Source organism: Gracilinanus agilis, chromosome 2 (genome assembly GCF_016433145.1).
Source record: "Gracilinanus agilis isolate LMUSP501 chromosome 2, AgileGrace, whole genome shotgun sequence".
Classification (NCBI taxonomy): domain Eukaryota; kingdom Metazoa; phylum Chordata; class Mammalia; order Didelphimorphia; family Didelphidae; genus Gracilinanus; species Gracilinanus agilis.
Window position 1 is genome coordinate 298645770 of NC_058131.1, and position 19114 is coordinate 298664883.

The 19114-nt window shown below is 41.7% G+C and overlaps 1 protein-coding gene across 1 annotated transcript in view; it reads left to right on the plus strand.

Moving 5' to 3' along the window:
• Positions 1 to 861, plus strand: part of SNX20 (sorting nexin 20) — a 10514-nt gene extending 9653 nt beyond the window's left edge. Inside the window, exon 4 of the mRNA XM_044661418.1 lies at positions 193 to 861. Coding sequence (XP_044517353.1) covers positions 193 to 861 — 669 coding nt within the window. The remainder of the gene's footprint in view (positions 1 to 192) is intronic.
• Positions 862 to 19114: the final 18253 nt, after the last annotated feature.

Genomic DNA, 19114 nt, shown 5'->3' on the forward strand with positions numbered 1-19114 from the left:
CTTCCTTCCTTCCTTCCTTCCTTCCTTCCTTCCTTCCTTCCTTCCTTCCTTCCTTCCTTCCTTCCTTCCTTCCTTCCTTCCTTCCTTCCTTCCTTCCTTTCTTTCTTTCTTTCTTTCTTTCTTTCTTTCTTTCTTTCTTTCTTTCTTTCTTTCTTTCTTTCTTCCTTTCTTTCTTTCTTTCTTTCATCTCAGATGTACAAAATCATCATCATCCAGACAGGAAGTTTTGACAGCAACAAAGCCATCCTGGAGAGGCGGTATTCAGATTTTGAGGCCCTCCACAAAAACCTCCTGAAGAATTTCAGTGAAGAAATTGAAGATATCATCTTCCCCAAGAAATACCTGACAGGCAACTTCACAGAGGAGATGATCAGTGAGAGGAAGCTTGCCTTCAAGGAGTATCTGAGTCTTCTGTACTCCATCAAGTGTGTCCGCCGCTCCAGGGAGTTCATTGACTTCCTCACCAGAGCAGAGCTGAAGGAGGCCTATGGTTGCCTCAGGGCAGGACAGTACATCAAGGCCTTGGATATTTTTATCCAGGTGGTGCCCTTGCAGGAGAAACTCACCCGTCACTGCCCTACTCTGGTGATCCCTTCCCTGTGTGCCATGTTCGTGTGCCACCGAGACCTGGAGCGCCCCACAGAGGCTTTCGAAGTTGGGGAGAAGGCTCTTCTCCACCTGCAGACCCGCTCTAGTCATAGGTACTACGTCCCACTGCTGGAGGCTATGATCCACCTGGCCTACATGTTGGGGAAGGACTTTGTATCTTTGCAAGAGAAGCTGGAAGAAAGTCAGCTCCGGAAGACCCCAGCCAGAGGGATCACCTTGAAAGAACTCACTGTCCGAGAATACTTACACTAAAGCCAGTGATGAAAACAACAGTTCCCATTTCTGAATGGCTTTGCAGCCAAGTCAGGTCAAGGCAATGAGGATTTGTCGAACTCTTACTATGTGCCAAGAATTGTACTAAGCCCTGGGGATGCAAAGGAAGGCAAATGCAATCTCTACCTAGAAAAGAGCTCACATTCTATTAGGAGAGATGACATATAAACATTTAGGTAGATAATATGTAAGTAAATAAAAGAGATAAACAGAGCAAATATAAGATACTGAGGTGGTAAGGCAGTAGCAGCTGCAGAGACCAAGGAGTCCCAGAGTAAGTGGGATTTGAGTTGGATCTTGAAGGAAGCCGGAGAAGCTAAGAGGCAGGGATGAGAGGAGAAAGGATTCCAGCATAGCTAATGGCTAATACAAAGGCATGGCAACAGGACATGAAGTGTCGTACTCAAACCACTGTTGTTAAAACAAAGAGAGTGTGGCGGAGAATAAGGGGTAAGAAGACAGGAGGGCAGCTTTAAAAACTCTTTTTTTTCTTACAACAGATCTATGAGGTAATTAGTATAAGTTTTATTATCTATATTTAATAAATGAGGAAACAGGCTCAAAAAAAGTGGGATAACTTGCCCAAGGTCTCTTGCTTGGGAGGAGAACTTGAACTTGGGTCTCTCAAATACTATGCCCTTTTCTCTAAAACCTGGGTCCTAAGAATTTTTTTTTTTTACTATTTCAATATAATTGGCTTCCCATGAATTTTCTTTATCAATCTAATCTAAACATGATTCTGAGGAGTCCATAGGCTTCACCAGACTGTCAACAAAACCCTGAAGAACTCTGAACTAAACCATCAACAGGGCCCTTTGGCTTCATTTTCAGCACCTGATGTAGTCAGGCAGGCTGAGAGCAATTGAAGAAAGAATATGTCAGGCGTTCAGGGCTAGGTCTGCATCTATAACATGAAATGGAAAGGTAGAACAATCAACCAGATGTCTGGGTGTCTGTCTGTCTCCAGATTCCTAGTTTGAATTTAAATAGATGATTTTTTCAGACAAAACTGAAACCACTCTGGCAGACGTGAATTGTCCAAACCCAAGTTTTGGATTCTGAGTTTGAGGCTCAGCTTCAAGAGAGAACAGCAACTTAGATTTTGGTATTATTATTATTATTATTATTATTATTTTTTGGTGAGAGTTGGGTATGAGAATTGTCATCCCTTTCCTTTTGAATGAGGACATAAACATCTCATTAAAAAAGTGATTTTCAAAAATCGTTTTTGCTTTTTACAAAGGGATCGCCACTTCCCAGCTTAACCTTACTGATGTCTTTATTTTTTCCACAGATTTCCTTAGTCTTTCCCCAAAAGCACACTCCAAAGAACCAGACCCCGCAGCACATAATTAATAGAATTATTCAGGGCTCTGAGAAAAGGGACCAACTTCAAAAGATAGCTTCAGGAAACCAGACTCAAAGTGTCCTGGCTTCTGGCCTACAGAAGCTATTGAAAAATATTCAATTTCCTCCCCATCTGTGTTTCTTAGAGGATCTTTCACCAGGTCATTGCCAGATTCAGGCCAATATGTCAGGATGTACTCCCAAATCCATCTGCAAACACCTTTTCTATATTCATATTCATGATAATCCATCCCCATTTATTTCCCTCCTTCTTCTTATTACTACTCATTAGTCCTTAAGTTGTGTGCCTTTCTCCTTTTGTTACTTAAATAAATGTGGAAAACCAATGGTTTAAGTCCTACTTCTTCTAGTAAGCCTCCCTTGAGCTCTCCAGCCCTCTACTTCTGCACTCGGTCTCCTCCAGTACAATTCACAAACAGTATTGCCTCTTTTGTTGTTGCCAACTGTTTCTTGTGTGCTTTCTAACCAGCCGGTAAGCTTCCTGAGGGCAAGGGCAAAGCCTTCTCCTCTGTTATAGAGCTGGACACAAAGGAGTTCAATAAATATTTGTTGACCTGAATGGAATTTGAGGGGGCTTACACTGAAGCAGCCTTAATGCAAGATCTGCCCCCATTCCTTTGCCAACAACATAAGAAGGAAGCTCAAGTTGCCTTAAAGGCTAGAATACACCAGGGCTAGACCCTCTGGAGCCCTCACCTCTCTAATAGAGCAATATAACATTAACTCAAGATGAATGGAATAGCATGGGGCCAAACGACTTCCTAGAGAGGATCACTGTGCTGGAATCCATTGAACTCTGGCTCCTTTCCATCTCATTTTGTTACCACTTGGGCCATTAGGAAGTTAATTCTGTGCATCCCATTTCTCAAAATAAGGAAAGAAGCCCGTGAGGAATGCCTTGTTACTAATGAAACATATGCAGGCAAGATGTTCCTTCTCTCTGAACAGCGATGGCTTGTTTACAGGGAATCCTGTGATCTTCCACATCATACAATAATTATTAATTCTTGTGAACTACCATCCCACCAGAGGATGACAGGGAATGATTTCCCTCACTAAACAAATAAAACAAAATGAGTTTGTTTATGTAAAGAGAGGAAAGGCACATTTCTCCAGGGAAGAACAAGAGCCTTCAAATCCTACCAACCTCTCTCTATAGATGTATAGAGTTTTCTAGTTGGGATCATAGACTTAGATCTGGGAGTGACCACAGAGGGCATGGAGTCCAACCCTTTCATCTTACAGATGAGGAAACTGAGTTCAGGGAAGGGACTTGAACCCAGTTCCTATAAGTAGTAAGCAGCAGAGCAGCTTTTGAATTCAGATCCTCTGATTCCAAATCCTATTTGCTTTCCATTGAAAAGTTTCGCATGGAGAGGCACAGACTACTCCCAGGGCCAGTAAAGGCTCCGTCTTGCTCACTTCCCTTCTCCTAAAATTCTCTATAAAAATTGAAGAGAAATTTTGCCCATCCCACAGTTTGTTCCTCTTCTCCAGCCTCATTTACCTATTTTTTCCTTATGATTAATATGTATGTGTCCCTCATCCTTTTGAGCAGCAAATCTTGTAAAGGAGTCTGTGCTTCCTTGGGACCAGAGGCTTCAGACTAGGAATAAAAACATAAACGCAACCCACAGTCTAGGAGCTGGATACCCTCCAAATGAGATCTAGTTTATCTGTGCTGACTGTTGCTCATGGTGCTTCCTGAATGGAAGTATTGAAGAGACCACATGAAAATATGCCACATAGACTTGTAGACCTTATTTTTCCATTAGAATTCTTTTTATCTTTTTGCCTTCTTCCCACATTCCCACAGAGTTTCTAATCCAAACCTCTTCAAGGGAGATCCAAAGTCTCTCCCCTCGCCCATGAATCTCAGCAGATGACCTCATTTGCCTCCTACTTTACTGAGAAGGAAGCCCAATTGATGCACTCAGACTGTAAGCAAAAACCTATGGCCCACATGCAGAAGAGTATTAAACTTTGTATAAGGACTTTGTACAAGAACTGATAGAAAGAAGCCTGGCACCATGGAAAGAGCCAGAGGTTTGGAGTCAGAGAACATGGAATTGAATCTAAGCTCTGTTGAGTTGGGCAAAATATTTAACCACCCTGGGTTTCAATTTCTTCATTTGTAAAATGGGATTGGATTAGATAGTCCACAGGGACACTTCCTGCTCTAGGTTTATTATCTTATGATCTGACAACTTGCCTATTTAATATCTCTGGTCCTTAGTTTTCTCATCTGTAAAATGTAAGAGTTTTGGAATACTAAGCCTCTAAGATACCTTCAAGTTCTAAAGTCTATGATCCTATGATATCCTCTAAGAGTGGGGGGAAAAAAAAGCTTGCTTCATAGACTTCTGGAATAGAAGGGCTGGAAGGGATTTTAGAGGCTGTTGGGTCTCACAGTCCTTTCAAAACAGTGAATTAAAAACAATATATCTGTAACCCTTTGACTATTGGGCTATATTCAAGAGAGTACTGCCAAAAAAAATCACCAAAGGGATGAAATTTTGTAGCAGAGTCTAGGAGCTGAGGAGATTAGACTTTGAAAAATATTAATGTTATTCCTTTAAAATCTATAAGACTTAGTAGTAGAAAAAGGCCCCACTCATGGTAAACCCCCACACATTGTGAGGACCCATGAAGGGCAAGGAGCTTTCAAAGGAAGGCAAAGACTCTTTTCCTCCCATCGTTTTCCAAAAGAGACTTTAATTCCTTTCAAGAGGGGAAACAGGAAGTGGGGCTAGAAATTTGGCCCCTCTGTTCTCTTCAGGGAAAGAGGGTAACAAGGCTAGAATTATATCTATCTGCTCCCCTTAACTGTTATTAGTTTAAGGTATATGATAGAGCTCAAGCCAACTTCTGATCACTATATCATTACTAGGGAGAGGAAGCCCCGAGCTTTATATCTATGGTTTGACCCCTTTCCCACCAAATATCAGTTTCCACAATGAACATACATAGCACTCAGCCAAGAAAACCCAAAAAGAGAAATCAGAGAAAGTACCCATATTCCTATATGTATGTATGTATATACACACACGTACACACACATTGTATTGTCTGGAATATATATGTATGTATGTATACGAAATATAGGAATTAAGCATTTGGAGAATGGGTTGGGTTTGTCCAAGAAGGCTTCCTGGAGTCAGTCAGATTTAACAGGGTTTGGAAAGGTAGATAGAATTTGGAGAGGAAGGGATAACCCAGATTGGACAAAGTGTATGAACAAAGTTACAGTATGAGGAATGTGCTTTTGATGTGCACTGAGGAAGACAATATATATTTACATATATCTATAAAAATTATATAGAGAAATGTAAACAAAAAATATTCATATATATAAAACATACAAAATTATAAATGGAACCATGTGTGAATGTACATCATATACATTCTAGAGAGAGTATATACATATACATACTGTTTGTACCATTTAATCTACAGCAATTTGCATCTTTAATTAAAGCATACTGGTTTTATTTCTTTAGATAACTGATTGTAAGCATCTAGAAGGCAGGAATTGTCTTCGCCATCTTTCTCTAACCCTGTTCCCTTAAATTCTAGCTCAGCTAGGTATAACAGGTGCTCAGGAAATATTTACTGAATGAATAAAAGAATGATCTCATAAAAGTCGTGTTTTTTTCCCCATTAGCTTTATTCTTTTGAAGTTGCTTTGAGTACTGAAGAAGGCCAGAGAATGATCGGTTTTGAATCTCATCTAGGTTTTCTCTGCAGTTGTTTAGAGCCTGTTGGCATTTTTGTCAGAACGACTGGTTTCTGCAGCTGGGGAACAATCTCGGAAAAAGATAGATTTAGTTTAAGACCTCAGGGTTCATTATACTTGTCCCCTAAAAGCAGACCTAAGGGAACAATGAGTGGAAATTTCAGATTGAGGGCTCCCAACAGTCTGAGCTAACCCAGAAAGCAATGGGTTGCTTCAGGAGGTAGTAAGCTCCCCATCATTGGACAACCTTAATTTCAGGGGGGATGCCTGCTTTGCCGGGCTGTTGTTGAGGGGAATTTGACCTCCAAGGTCATTTCCAGCTCTAAATCTATGATCCTATAATCTACGAGCCTTGCCACCACTCTCCCTGAAGCCCGCTTTCTGCATTCAAAGACTTTCTATCCTCTGGACTTGTCCAAGGCACTGCTTTGAAAGGACCCAGAGAGGAGACCCCTGGCATCCAAAAGACAGGCTGTTACTTTGCCTTTGCAATAAACCAAGGCACCACTAGATGGCACTGCCGCATCTGCTGGCTACCAAAGTGTCCAAATGGTCTCCCATAAATAATGGTGTCGGATAAAAAGGGGGGGGGGGGACCAAAAGCACAAAAGATATAAAATAATATTGGAAATAAAGAATTTTGGTTAGGAAGCCCTGACATTTAAATGTTTAATGCCTTTTAAAAATCCCCTTCCCTCTCCCCAAATCGATTGGATTGTGAGTTTCAGATGGTGGTACCTTTGGTTTCCATTTGTCCTTTGGGCAATTTCTCATCTCCTTTTCTCATGCAGCCAGGAGCCCGGGAGAGCTGAGAGAGAAAATATTCTTACAGCCTTTAAGGCCTGGAGAGTTCAAAGGCACAGTCACTGCACCACCTCCCGGCCTCCTGTACCTTTTCCCACTGATCAAAAGGACCCAAGTAAAACTGGTAACTCTTAAAAGAACTATCAAATAATGGGCCAAACAGTAAAAATAAATGAGGCTGTAATGCATTTGGAACAGGGATGGGGGAGCTGGAAGCGCTATTAGCTCGTTTGAACATTTTTAGCAGGTCAGTGTTCTGGGGGGGAGGAGGAAGGAGAAGGGGATGAGGTTTTGATCAAGTTCTTTGAAAGCAAAATTTACTTTAAATGGAATTTTCCACCCTTTTCCATTCCCACCCTCCAAATGCCTTCCAGGAATGGAGTTGGGGGCCTGTGGATGAAAGCTGGGGTTCTTGAACTGGGGCCTGAGCTTATTTTTTTCTTTTGATATTTTAATAACTGTGTTTAAATGTAATTGAGTTCCTTGGTAATCCTATGTATTTTATTTTATGTGTTCACAAACATTCTTTTGAGAAGGGGTCCTATTAGGCTTCAATGAACTGCCCAAAGGGTTCATGACACCAAAAAGGTTGAGGACCAGTGCTCTCTAGCTGTGTTGGTGAACCTATGGAATGCATGCCGGAGGGGGCTGCTCCACTCCCCCTCTCCATAGTGCCTGAGGACATGTCTCACTTCACCCTCTTCTCTGCCCAGCAGTCCAGTGGGAGCGTTTCCTCCCTTCCCTGGCTGGAGTAAGGAGGCAGCTCACATGCGGTGTGAGGGTGCAGTTTGGGCACTTGATTTCTAAAAGGTTAGCCATCACTACTCTATAGTCTGCACTTTCAAATAGTCACTGTACAGCACATCGGTAGCTGTCAGTGGATAGTCAACTCTATTCTAGGCACCCTGGGATGATGAATATTCAGAATGGTTAAGAGGCAGGGAAATGAGATGAGGTTTTATCATTTTTACCAATACAACATCTATTACATGTGTGCCCACATTTTTATTCACACAGATACTCCCTTAACTTAAGCCTTCATCATAGGATTTAGAATTGGAAAGGATCTTAAAGACCATCTAGTATAACCCCTTTGCAGCTCTTTCTTGGCCTGTCTTAATGGTATTCTCCAAATTAATCTTTCTGTAGGAGGAACAGCCTCCTCCAAGCTATTCCCAGACCTGGAATAGGTTCCCTCCTTATCCTCCCCCATCCTTCTCAGCATCCTTGTCTTTCTCCAAGGCTCAACTCAGATTCTGTTTCCTCCTTGAAGTTCCAAGCTATTAATGCTACCCTCTTCAGTTTTCTTTGTATATTTATTTGTATAAGTTTAGCCTGGGAACAAAAGTCAATCTCTTTCATATCAATATTCTTCCAGTATTATTGGATGGCTGTTGTTTATGGAACATCACAGTCACTAAAGAGTTGGAGTAGAGGATCAACCAAAGGGCAGCCGCCAGGGGTCCTGTGAATGTGAGTAGGCTGCAACACATTGACTACAAGGAATTATGCAAGAGCAGTAGTAGAAGGAATGTTATCATAGAAATAGGTGAGTGGGAAAGTTGAACTGGGCATGTGGTGATGGAGAGAAACTAGTACTATCTGCAAAATATCAAGAAAAGTCAAGGAAGGCTCCCAGAATGTTGCATGGACATTGTGACCTTATGGGAAAGCATGGGCAAAGATTGCTCAGGCAAGGCAAGCAGGGGTGGATTGTTACCTGCCTTCTTGGAGGGAAAGCCTACATTAATGAGATTAAGGCCCACTTGTCTGTGTGTATATCTCCATCCCTAGGTGAAGTAAGTTCCTTGAAGGCAAGAGCTATTTCTTCTTTTGTTTTTATACCCCCATTTCCTAATGCAGTGCCTTGCACACAAGAGGCACTTGATGTTTCCTGCATTAAATTGAATTGAAAGGTAGCTGGAGGAACCATTAGGCTGGAGTTAGAATGGAAATTGGAATCTAATTGGAATCATGTTCTTGAATACAGTTCTATATCCCTTGAACCAAATGAATTTAGAATAAGACTTGAATGATGGCTCTTTCCCCATTTCCAAGCCCATCCCTGGAGTTTCTCCCATTCCCCAGCATGCAGTAGGTGAACTACCGGATGGAAAGAGCATACTGGGAAAATGTTAAGGATAGCATATTGTAGTGGATAGATTTGGATTTAGAAAATCTGGATTAGAATTCCAGGCATGCCACTTATTAGCCATATGACCTTTGGCAAGTCACCTTCTGCCTCTATCATTAGAGTTATTAGGAACCTTGTGGGGAAAAAGAAAGAGAAAGAAGGAAAGATGTATTTATTAAAAATCTACTATGTGTCAGGCACTATGCCAAGCACTTTACAGAAATTATCTCATTTGATCCTCACAACCACTCTAGGAGGAAAACTGAACCAGAAAATGGTTAAGTGATTTGCTTAAGGTCACACAGATAGCAAGTATTTGGATTTGAACTCTGATCTTCCTGACTCCAGGCCCACCACTCTGTCCACTATACTGCCTTGCTGCTCTCGAGAGATTAAGGGTGAATTCATGGGAGAACATAGATGAAAATTGCACAGGATAAGGAGACATGAAGTGATACAGATATGCATTGCTGCAAACTGCATTTAGTGTTGGAAATACCTAATGAATTCACGGGCCCCCTGGAAATATTGGAGTCAAGGTTTCAAAGGCCTGATAACCAGTCTAGTCTGGTGCCATCAGTAACTAGAGTGGAGATACTCTTAATGTCATCCTTCTAGTTTTTGAGAAAAGCAACAGACATCTATAGCTCAGGGGAAAGGGCTCTGAACTGGAAGTCAGGAGATCTGCCTGCTGTTAACTCTTTATGTGACCCTAGCTAGATCACTTTCTCTCTCAGGAATTCAAGTTTCTCAATCTGTAAAATGAAGGGGCTAGGTGATCGCTACAGTTCCTTCCAACAAGAAAATGTTATTCATTTCAACAAGCATTTAATACTCACCTACTAAGTGTAAGGTACTGTGCCAGACCCTGGAGCTAAAGAGAAAAAAAGTTCTTGGATTCTGAGAGCTTATAGTTTACTGGGAGAACACACTATTTATGTAGCTGTTTTTAAAAAATTAATTTAAGGAGAAAACCATTGACAACTAAAGGGATCAGGAAAGGCTTATTGTACAAGGTGAGCCCTGAGGTAAGCAAAGAAAAGGAGCCAGGTATATGGGACAGCTTCTGTAAAGGTAAGAAAGGGGAGAATGAAATGCCAAATTTGGAGAACAGCAAATAGATCAGAGAGTTCCTGAAGGGAAGCATTGTGAAATGTCTGGAAAAATATACTGAAGACAGCCTGTGGAGGGCTTTAAAGGCTAAGGTGTGGAGTTTGGATTTTATCCTGGAAAGAGACATCTGGACCAGGAAGAGACAGTCAGATTTGTGGCTAAGGAAAATGATTTTGATAGCTGTGTAGAGAATGGATTAGAGATGGTAGAGACTGGAAGCAGAAGCCAAATTTGTAAGCTACTAAAATAAGATTACAGATCTGGGGCTAAAAGGTTATCTCATGAAAGCTATTCATCTTATAGAAATGAAATCCCTAGAAGTTAAGTGACTTGTCCAAAGTCACTCATACAAGGATATTAAAGCATAGATTTAAAGCCAAGACCTTTGACTCCAGATTCAGTGCACTTTCCACCATATTACCCTGCCTCTAAGCAGTAAGTGGCAGTGGATTGAACCTAGGTAGGTCTGTGAGGGAAGGGAAGGGGAGACAGATGTTACGGATATATAACTGACAAGACTTGGAAACTGATTTGATATGTAGAATAAAGGAAACTGAAGACTCAAGGATGGCTCCAAGGTTGGGATACCAGGTGATCGAAAGGATGGGAAGGCCTTTGAAACCTCAATGGAATAGGGAGGTTTGGAGAAGACATAGAACTGGGCATGGGGGAGGAGGGAGTTAGCAGGGAGCAGTACAGAAACAGGAAAAAGTCTGTTTTAGTCATGTTGAGTTTGAATCATAAAGGAAAACAAGGATTTCAAGGGGCAGAGGTGCAGATGAAGAGTATTCCAAGTATAGGGAGAGCAGTCATTCAGAGACAGAAGTGGAAGAGCCTGGGTGAGGAACGGCAAGTAGGCCAATTTTGGCTGGATCATAGAGCATGTGTAAGAAGGTTGAAAAAGAGAGAAATGACCTGGTTTGTGAAGAACTTTTATTGCCTAACTAGAGAGTTTATCTTTGAGAAAGAAAGGAAGAAAGAAAGAAAGAAAGAAAGAAAGAAAGAAAGAAAGAAAGAAAGAAAGAAGAAGAAGAAGAAGAAGAAGAGGAAGAAGAAGAAGAAAATGAAAGAAAGCAATAAGAAGAAGAAGAAACTAAACCAGAAATATGTGGACAAAGATACCTTAAACATCTGTCAAGTTATTGGCTTACAAAAATAGAGGCAGGCTCATCTATTCAAACTCTTATTCTCAGATTTTCTGGATCAATCTTATTTCCAGGTGATTATGGGCATCAGGTTTGTCCCTTGATATCAGGCTTATGATAGCAATACAGGACCAGGTAAATGCAGGAAACTCATTCTTAAGGATCTAGGATTTATAAATCAATGCACACTTTCCAAGANGGGAGGAAGGAAGGAAGGAAGGAAGGAAGGAAGGAAGGAAGGAAGGAAGGAAGGAAGGAAGGAAGGAAGAGAGAAATGTTACAAAAACCAGGAGAGGAGAGAATATCCAGAAGGCAAAGTTGGTCAAAAGTATCAGATGTAGCAAAGAGGTTAAGAAAAATGAGGTATGGGGGGGGGTACAGTTAGATGGCTCAGTGGTTGAAAGTCAGTCCTAGAGATAGAAGGTCCTAGTTTCAAATTTGACCTCAGAAACTTCCTGGCTGTGTGACCCTAGGCAAGCAACTTAATCCCCACTGCCTAGCCCTTACTGCTCTTCTGTTTTAGAACCAATACATAGTATAGGTAAGGATTAAAAAAAAAAGAAAAATGAGGATGATATAATAGCCATAAGATATGACAATTCAGAGATCACTTTGGAGCAGTTTCAATTGAATTATAAATTCAGAAGTCAGATTACTGAGGTTTAGAGGAGAATGAGAAAAAAAGAAGTGGAAGCACTGAGACTAGGCAAGTAATTTAATGGAGAAGTAAAAATAAGAACCAGAAGAATAACATGGATGGCAAAATCTGGTGAGAGGTTTTTAAGAATGAGAAAGAACTGGGGGGGCAGCTGGGTGGCTCAGTGGATTGAGAGTCAGGCCCAGAGACGGGAGGTCCTAGGTTCAAATCTGGCCTCAGATACTTCCCAGCTATATGACCCTGGCCAAGTCACTTAACCCCTATTGCCTAGTCCTTACTGCTCTTCTGCCTTGGAATCAATATACAGTATTGATTCTAAGGTGGAAGGCAAGGGTTTAAAAAAAAAAAAGAAAAGAAGGAAGAACCGGATAGGTTTGTGAGTAGCCAAATGGAAAGGATTTGAGGGAAAAGTTGAATATTAGTGAAAGGAGGATGATGATGAAGGGAATGATCTGTTGAGAAGATGAAAGGGAATGATGTTGGATACATGTAGGAGAGTGAGCTTCAGCAAGAAGAAAAAAGTCTGAAATGGGGTGATCCCAAAGGAAAGAGATGATTCAGGAGAGAGCAATGGCATGAAAACCTAGAGAGGAAAGAGGATCCAAGAGGAGGGGGTGGCATGTAATGTCAAACCCTAAAAAGGGTCAAAAAGACCAAGGGCTCAGAAAAGAATAGCCTTGAAAGAAAAGGGTTTAGAGTTGAGATAATTTGGTGACTTTGGGGAGTGTAGTTTTAGTTAAGTTGGGGGATCAGAAGCAAATTTGTAAGAGTTTGAGAGATGAGTGGGAAGTAGGGAAATAGAAACAAGGTACACTGAAGTTTTTTCTTAGGCGTTGGCTGTGAAATGAGGGAAAGAATGATAACCTGAGGGAATAGAATGAAGGAGATCTGAGCGTGGCAAGCAGGCAGAGAGGAGCCAATAGATAAGAAAAGACTGAGGGTGAAAGAGGGGACGATAAAAAAGAAGTTTTCAGAGGAGAGAGAAGGGCACAAGCAGAGAGATTAGTCTTGCCAAAAAAAAAAAAAAAAAAAAAAAAAAGGGCTGACTCTTTGTCAGGGACTAGAGCAAAGAAGTTGAGAAGATGTAGAATGTTCTTAAGGTGTACAACAGAGGAGCAGAAGAAACTCCCCAAAAGTGGGCTCTCCTCTCAGTAGAGCAGATGAGCTCCTCAGCTGAGAAGTCAAGGGAGGGGCATTGTAAAAGGCTTTGAGAAGAAAAGAGAAGGCTTGGAATAGCTATTTTAGAAATACTTTAATCAGTAAAGACTAAAAGATTCACCATGACCCAGAATCACAGAATCTCAGAATTGGAAGGGACCACAGCAGCCATCTCATCAACCATGCAGCAAACATTTCTATATTCCTGGTTCTGTGGTAGGCACTAGGGATCTGAGAACAAAGAATGGAACAATCTCTACCCACAAGAAGCCTACATTCTAATGGGGGGGGGGGAGGAGAAGTACATAGAAAAGATGCGGCATATTCAATATGTACAAGAGGAAGATAGATTTAAAATGGATGCAGCCTAAATGATAAATGAATAAATACAAACACATACCAGGTGGTTTGAGAGAGAGTACTAGCAGATGAGAGGAGGATTAGGAAAGGTTTCTTTGCAGAAAATGGTGCTTGAGTTGTATCTCAAAGGAAGAAGTAGCTCCATGAGGCAGAGGCAGAGAAGAAATGCATAGAGGACAGGGCCAGTGCAAAGGTATGGAGATGGGAGATGGTGTACGGCATGTGAAGAACAGTGAGAAGGCCAGTTGGATTGGATCACAGAGTTCATTAGGGGAAGTAATATCCAATAAAGGTGGAACAATAGGTGGGAGACATGTTGTAGAAGTTTATATTTTATCCTAGAGTGAGTAGGAAGCCACTGAAGTTGATTGAATAGGAGAGTCATCTGTTCAGGTCTGCCCTTAAGGAAAATTACCTTCACAGCTGTGAGTAGAATGGACTGGAGTGGTTCAAGACTTGAGGAAGATCAATTAGGAGACTATTGCATAATCTAAGTAAGAGGTAATGAGACCCTGAATCAAGTCCATCTCATACCTGAGCAAGAAACTTCTTGACATTTGTGAGAGATCATTTGAGATTAGGTAATAATCCTTATACTCCCAAGGGGTCAAGTGTGCAAAGGGTTTGACAGGGTTTGGAGACCCCCTAGGTCTGTGTTCATCTCAGCCTTGGACCCCACTGTCTTCTAACCTTTCCCTTTGGTTTCTCATCCCAGAGCCTATGAAATGTGATGATCCTTAGAGTCATAGATTTTAAATTGGAAAAGACTCTAGAGATAATCTAGCCTAACCATCTATTTTTACAGATGAGAGAACTGAGGCCCACAGATGTGAAGTGGCTTGACCCAGATCATGAGGAACAAGGATTTGAACCCAAATCCTCTGACTCCAAATTCGGTGCTTTTTCCAAAACACTAGTTAGCCTCCTATAAATAGACACAATTGAGCCCACGATGGAGCTTGACCTCATGGCCCTGAGATTAAGAGGCTCATGCTTTACCTTCTCATCTAGTTGGGTGAGTGTCCCAAGAGCCACTCAGGCATGACCATTTAGATTCCCCTAATTGCCCCCTTGACATAATCCCTTTGGAAATGTACTCAGGCTAATTTTAGCCAGATGGAGCAGAGTCCTGAAGAGCTGAGTAAAAGCTACATTCATGTATGCAGTAGAAACACAGAAAGCATCCATTGGGAGTGCCTGGGTAAACTCAATCCTTTCCATAGCTGGCCCATGACAGCATCCCTCCCATAGGCCAGTTAGGACAGGGACAAGCCTGTAATGGAGAGATTAATCTATAGAACACCTCTATTGACTAGAATCCAACTAAACAGAACCCAGGCTAGCCCTTCTAAAAATTACCCAAATCAAAACAAAAACAAAACAAGACCCAAGGAAGAAAAAAAAAATCTCAAAACCAGCTATAAGTTGACACTTTATTGAAAAGCAACTGGTTTCTGTGACTAAATATGGACCAAAATGAGCCAAATATTAACCAAGCCATACTCATACTTGTGTCACCAAAGTCTATCTTTTCTTCCCGCCCCCATTCCATACTATGGCTCCCTCTAGAAGCATGGTGTAGTGGAAAGAGAGTACTAGGTTTGAATCTCACTTCTACCACTCACTGCCTGAGTAGTAAGTACTTGGTCAAGGCAATTAACTCTCTGGGTCTCAGTTTCCTCATCTGTAAGATGGTTTGGATGGTTTGGACACAGTGGTCTCTAAGGTCCCTTTTAGCTCTAACTCTATGAGCCTACCTCTCAACCTTAAATATCCCTACCAAAATGAGAAAGGATTTAACAAACTTTTTGGCAAAGAGGTGAAAGTTACAAAATCACAAAATGAATGAATGAAAAGCATTTATTGCAGGTATACTATGTGCGAAGAATGGCTAAACTCTGGGGATACAAATAGGAAAAAGGAGAAAATCCTATCTTTCAGGGAGCTCACATTCTAAATGTGGGAGACAAGTCACAAAAGAAAGTTCAGTTGAAGGTCCTATGGAAAGGCCCAGAAATCCAAAGGATTCAGCAGTTAGGTAGCCATGAAGAGGAGTGATATGGTCACATTAGCTGATCAGATCTGGCAATTTGGGGAGAGCAGGGAGCCAACAAACTAAGGCTAGAGGATCAAATCTCTGGGGAGCTCAGAATCGTTTTTACATTTTTAAATACAATAAAACTTTTCTTAAAAAAGTAAAAACCATTCTGAGCCCCCTGGTCTATAGATAAAGTCTGAAGAGTCTAAGAAACCGATGGCAAGGCAGACAGGAAGGGCTTGTGATTCTCCATCCCACTGGAAGGATTAAAGTTGGTGATTCCCCATCTCATCCATGCTGTGTGATTAGCTAACCAAGCTTGGATGGGTTCTGGGTACTCTTACCAAGGGAGGGACCAAAGAGAAGACAAGAAGATAGGACAATCCCAGAGGCAAAGGAGGGCCTTCCTGAATACTGGCTGCACATACCACTGCTGGGGTTATACCCCAGAAAAAGACCTGTACAAAAATATTTATAGTTGTGCTCTTTGTAGTGGCAAAAAATTGGAAAATGAAGGTGTGTCTATCGATTAGGGAATGGCTGAACAAACTGTGGTATCTGTTGGTGATGGAATACTATTGTGCTCAAAGGAATAAACTGGAGGAATTCCATGTGAACTGGAATGACCTCCAGGAATTGATGCAGAGTGAAAGGAGCAGAACAAGGAGAATGTTGTACACAGAGACTGATACACTGTGGGACAAAAAAATCAAATGTAATGTAATTGCTAGCAGCAATGCAATGATCCAGGACAATTCTGAGGGACTTATGAAAAAGAATGATATTCACATCCAGAGAAAGAACTGTGGAAGTAGAAACACAGAAGAAAAACAACTGCTTGATGACATGGGCCGATGGGGACATGATTGGGAATGTAGACTCTAAGCCAGTGATTCCCAAAGTGGGCGCCACCGCCCCCTGGTGGGTGCTACAGCGATCCAGGGAGGCGGTGATGGCCACAGGTGTATTTAACTTTCCTATTAATTGCTATTAAAATTTTTTAAAAATTAATTTCCAGGGGCAGCTGGGTAGCTCAGTGGATTGAGAGACAGGAGGTCCTAGGTTCAAATCCGGCCTCAGACACTTCCCAGCTGTGTGACCTTGGGCAAGTCACTTGACCCCCATTGCCTACCCTTACCACTCTTCCACGTAGGAGCCAATACACAGAATTTAAGGGTTAAAAAATAAATAATAATTGAAAATAAATAAATAATTGAAATAAATAAATAATTGAAAAACATTTCATTTCCAGGGGCTCTAAGTAATTTTTTTTCTGGAAAGGGGGCGGTAGGCCAAAAAAGTTTGGGAACCACTGCTCTGAGCAATCACCCTAGTACAAATATTAATAATATGGAAATAGGTCTTGATCAATGACATATGTAAAACCCAGTGGAATTGCTCATCAACTACGGGGGACAGGGAGGGGAGGGAAAGAACATGAATCACGTAACCATGGAAAAATGTTCTAAATCAATTAATTAAATAAAAATTTGCAATAAATAAATAAATAATGATAAACAAAATTGTATACTGGCTGCACAGCTGAATGGAGCCCTAAAGATTATCAAGTCTTAGGGAGGTGGGACACAAGGCCTCTACCATCCTATTATCTGGCCAAACTCCCTCAGAAGAAAACACTGAGGCCCAATAAAGAGGAGAACACTTTCCAAGAATTTACAAGTTCATGGAGGAGTCAACAGGAAGACACAGATCTTCTGACTCCTAATCTGAGCTTCTTTATACTCCACCATGGCTATTTCCTAATGATTGGTAGGGCTTAATGTGTTACCATTCCCTGGGGACTTTATAATCCTCATCACCATCATTGTCAGTCATAGATTTTGCTATTTTTGTATATATCTTATTTATTATTGTGATTATTCTTGTTGCTTATTTTAATGAGTATATATATTATATTTATACTAGAATTATTTGTTATATTATTTATTTATTCAACTTGTCTCTCCTAAATAATCATGGCCCTCACTAAAGAGTCCTTGTAAAGGTGTGGCACTTGATGCAATTATGGCAACGTTCTCTGCAAACAGGAACCTCTGGTGGACTTGACCATTGGGAACTTTGGAGAAGACAGTGTCAGCTGAATGGCAGAGTCAAAAGACCCCATTCAAGGGGAAGGAGTAGAGGAACGGAGCACAGAAAATTTAGTCTAGATTTTTTTATTCTGAAGGAGAGGAAAAATAGTGAAGATTTTTTTTTAAAACCCTTAACTTCTGTGTTTTGCCTCCTAGGTGGAAGAGTGGTAAGGGTGGGCAATGGGGGTCAAGTGACTTGCCCAGGGTCACACAGCTGGGAAGTGTCTGAGGCCAGATTTGAACCTAGGACCTCCCATCTCTAGGCCTGGCTGACTCTCAATCCACTGAGCTACCCAGCTGCCCCCAATACTGAAGATTTTTGAAGGAAAAGAGGAGACTTAGGCATGTTTGTAGAGAGCAGAAGAGCTCATGGATAAGGAGAGTGTGATGACCCAGAGATACCACAAGGGCATCAGGAAGAGGTACTATGATGGCCACGAGGCATATTTATAAAAGCAGGAATATGTCACAGACATTTTAAGAAGGCATTTAACGAGGGCTAAAACAAAAAGGAGTGACTTGCCCAGGGTCACATGGCTGGTAAGTGTCCGAGGTTGGTAAACTCAAGAAGAGGAGTCTTTCTAACGCCAGGCTCTGAGCTCTAGCCACTGCCCCACCTAGCTACCTTTTGCAGAGCCCATATTCCAACCCAGGCCTTGTAACTAAGAATTCAGAACTCTCTTCCCTTCACAAAAGCCTTTAGAAAAGAGACTGCAGTTAGCCTCATGTTATCCACGAATGTAGATCACGAGATTGTTGCCCAAGTTATGAACTGAATTCCTAAGTGAGCCAGGTGTTCCCTTCTTAGGCTTCATGGCCTCCAAGGTCCTCTTGCATGGCCACAGGTCAAAAGCTCAGAGGATTCAAAGGTGGTGGCACCCTTTAAACTGTTCCTAGCCAGCCCCTTGTAAGTACATGTCACAAAGAAGCTGGGGTGGAGGAGAGAGCCTGGATGGATGACTCCATCCCACCATAGTGACAAACACCTCCGAGCGCATGCCGGCCTCATGGTGTGCCATCTGTGAATGCAAAAAAGGTGGAATGAATCGATTGTTCCTTTCCATTACAGCTTCCCCCTTGTAGGGCTCACCTTTGGGGAGGTTTCCCGGCTGCTCCCTCCCACCTCTTCCACCTAAGACTCCCTCCAGCCTGGTGAAAAATCCAAGGATGCTTGTAGAAGGTATCATCATTAACAATTCTTTAATACATACAAGCAAATCTGGCAACTTTAAATCATGTTAGTGCTTTGAAAACTGCCACAGACTGTCTTTTCTACTTTCTACTTAGCAAATCTTCATAGGGTTTTTAATACTCTTTCTACTCTTTCCATGATCAAAGGAATTGCTCTCGGTTTGCTTGTTCCTCTGATAAGTGACAAAGGGTGTCAGAGAGACTAATGAGAGCTGCGTTCTGCTCCCTTCACACAGCCCTATAGAAAAGAAAATCATAGGGTAGCCTGAGACCTGCTAGCCTTTTAGGAAACAAGGAGGGGAGTATTAGACACAAAGGCCCGGGAAGGGGGATCTGGGAGGAGGAGGAGTGTGGGCAGGAGGGAAAACAGCCTTTTACAAAGGCAACAAAACAGGGAGTTAGTCATCCAGCTCCCACAGAGAAACAGAAGCAAC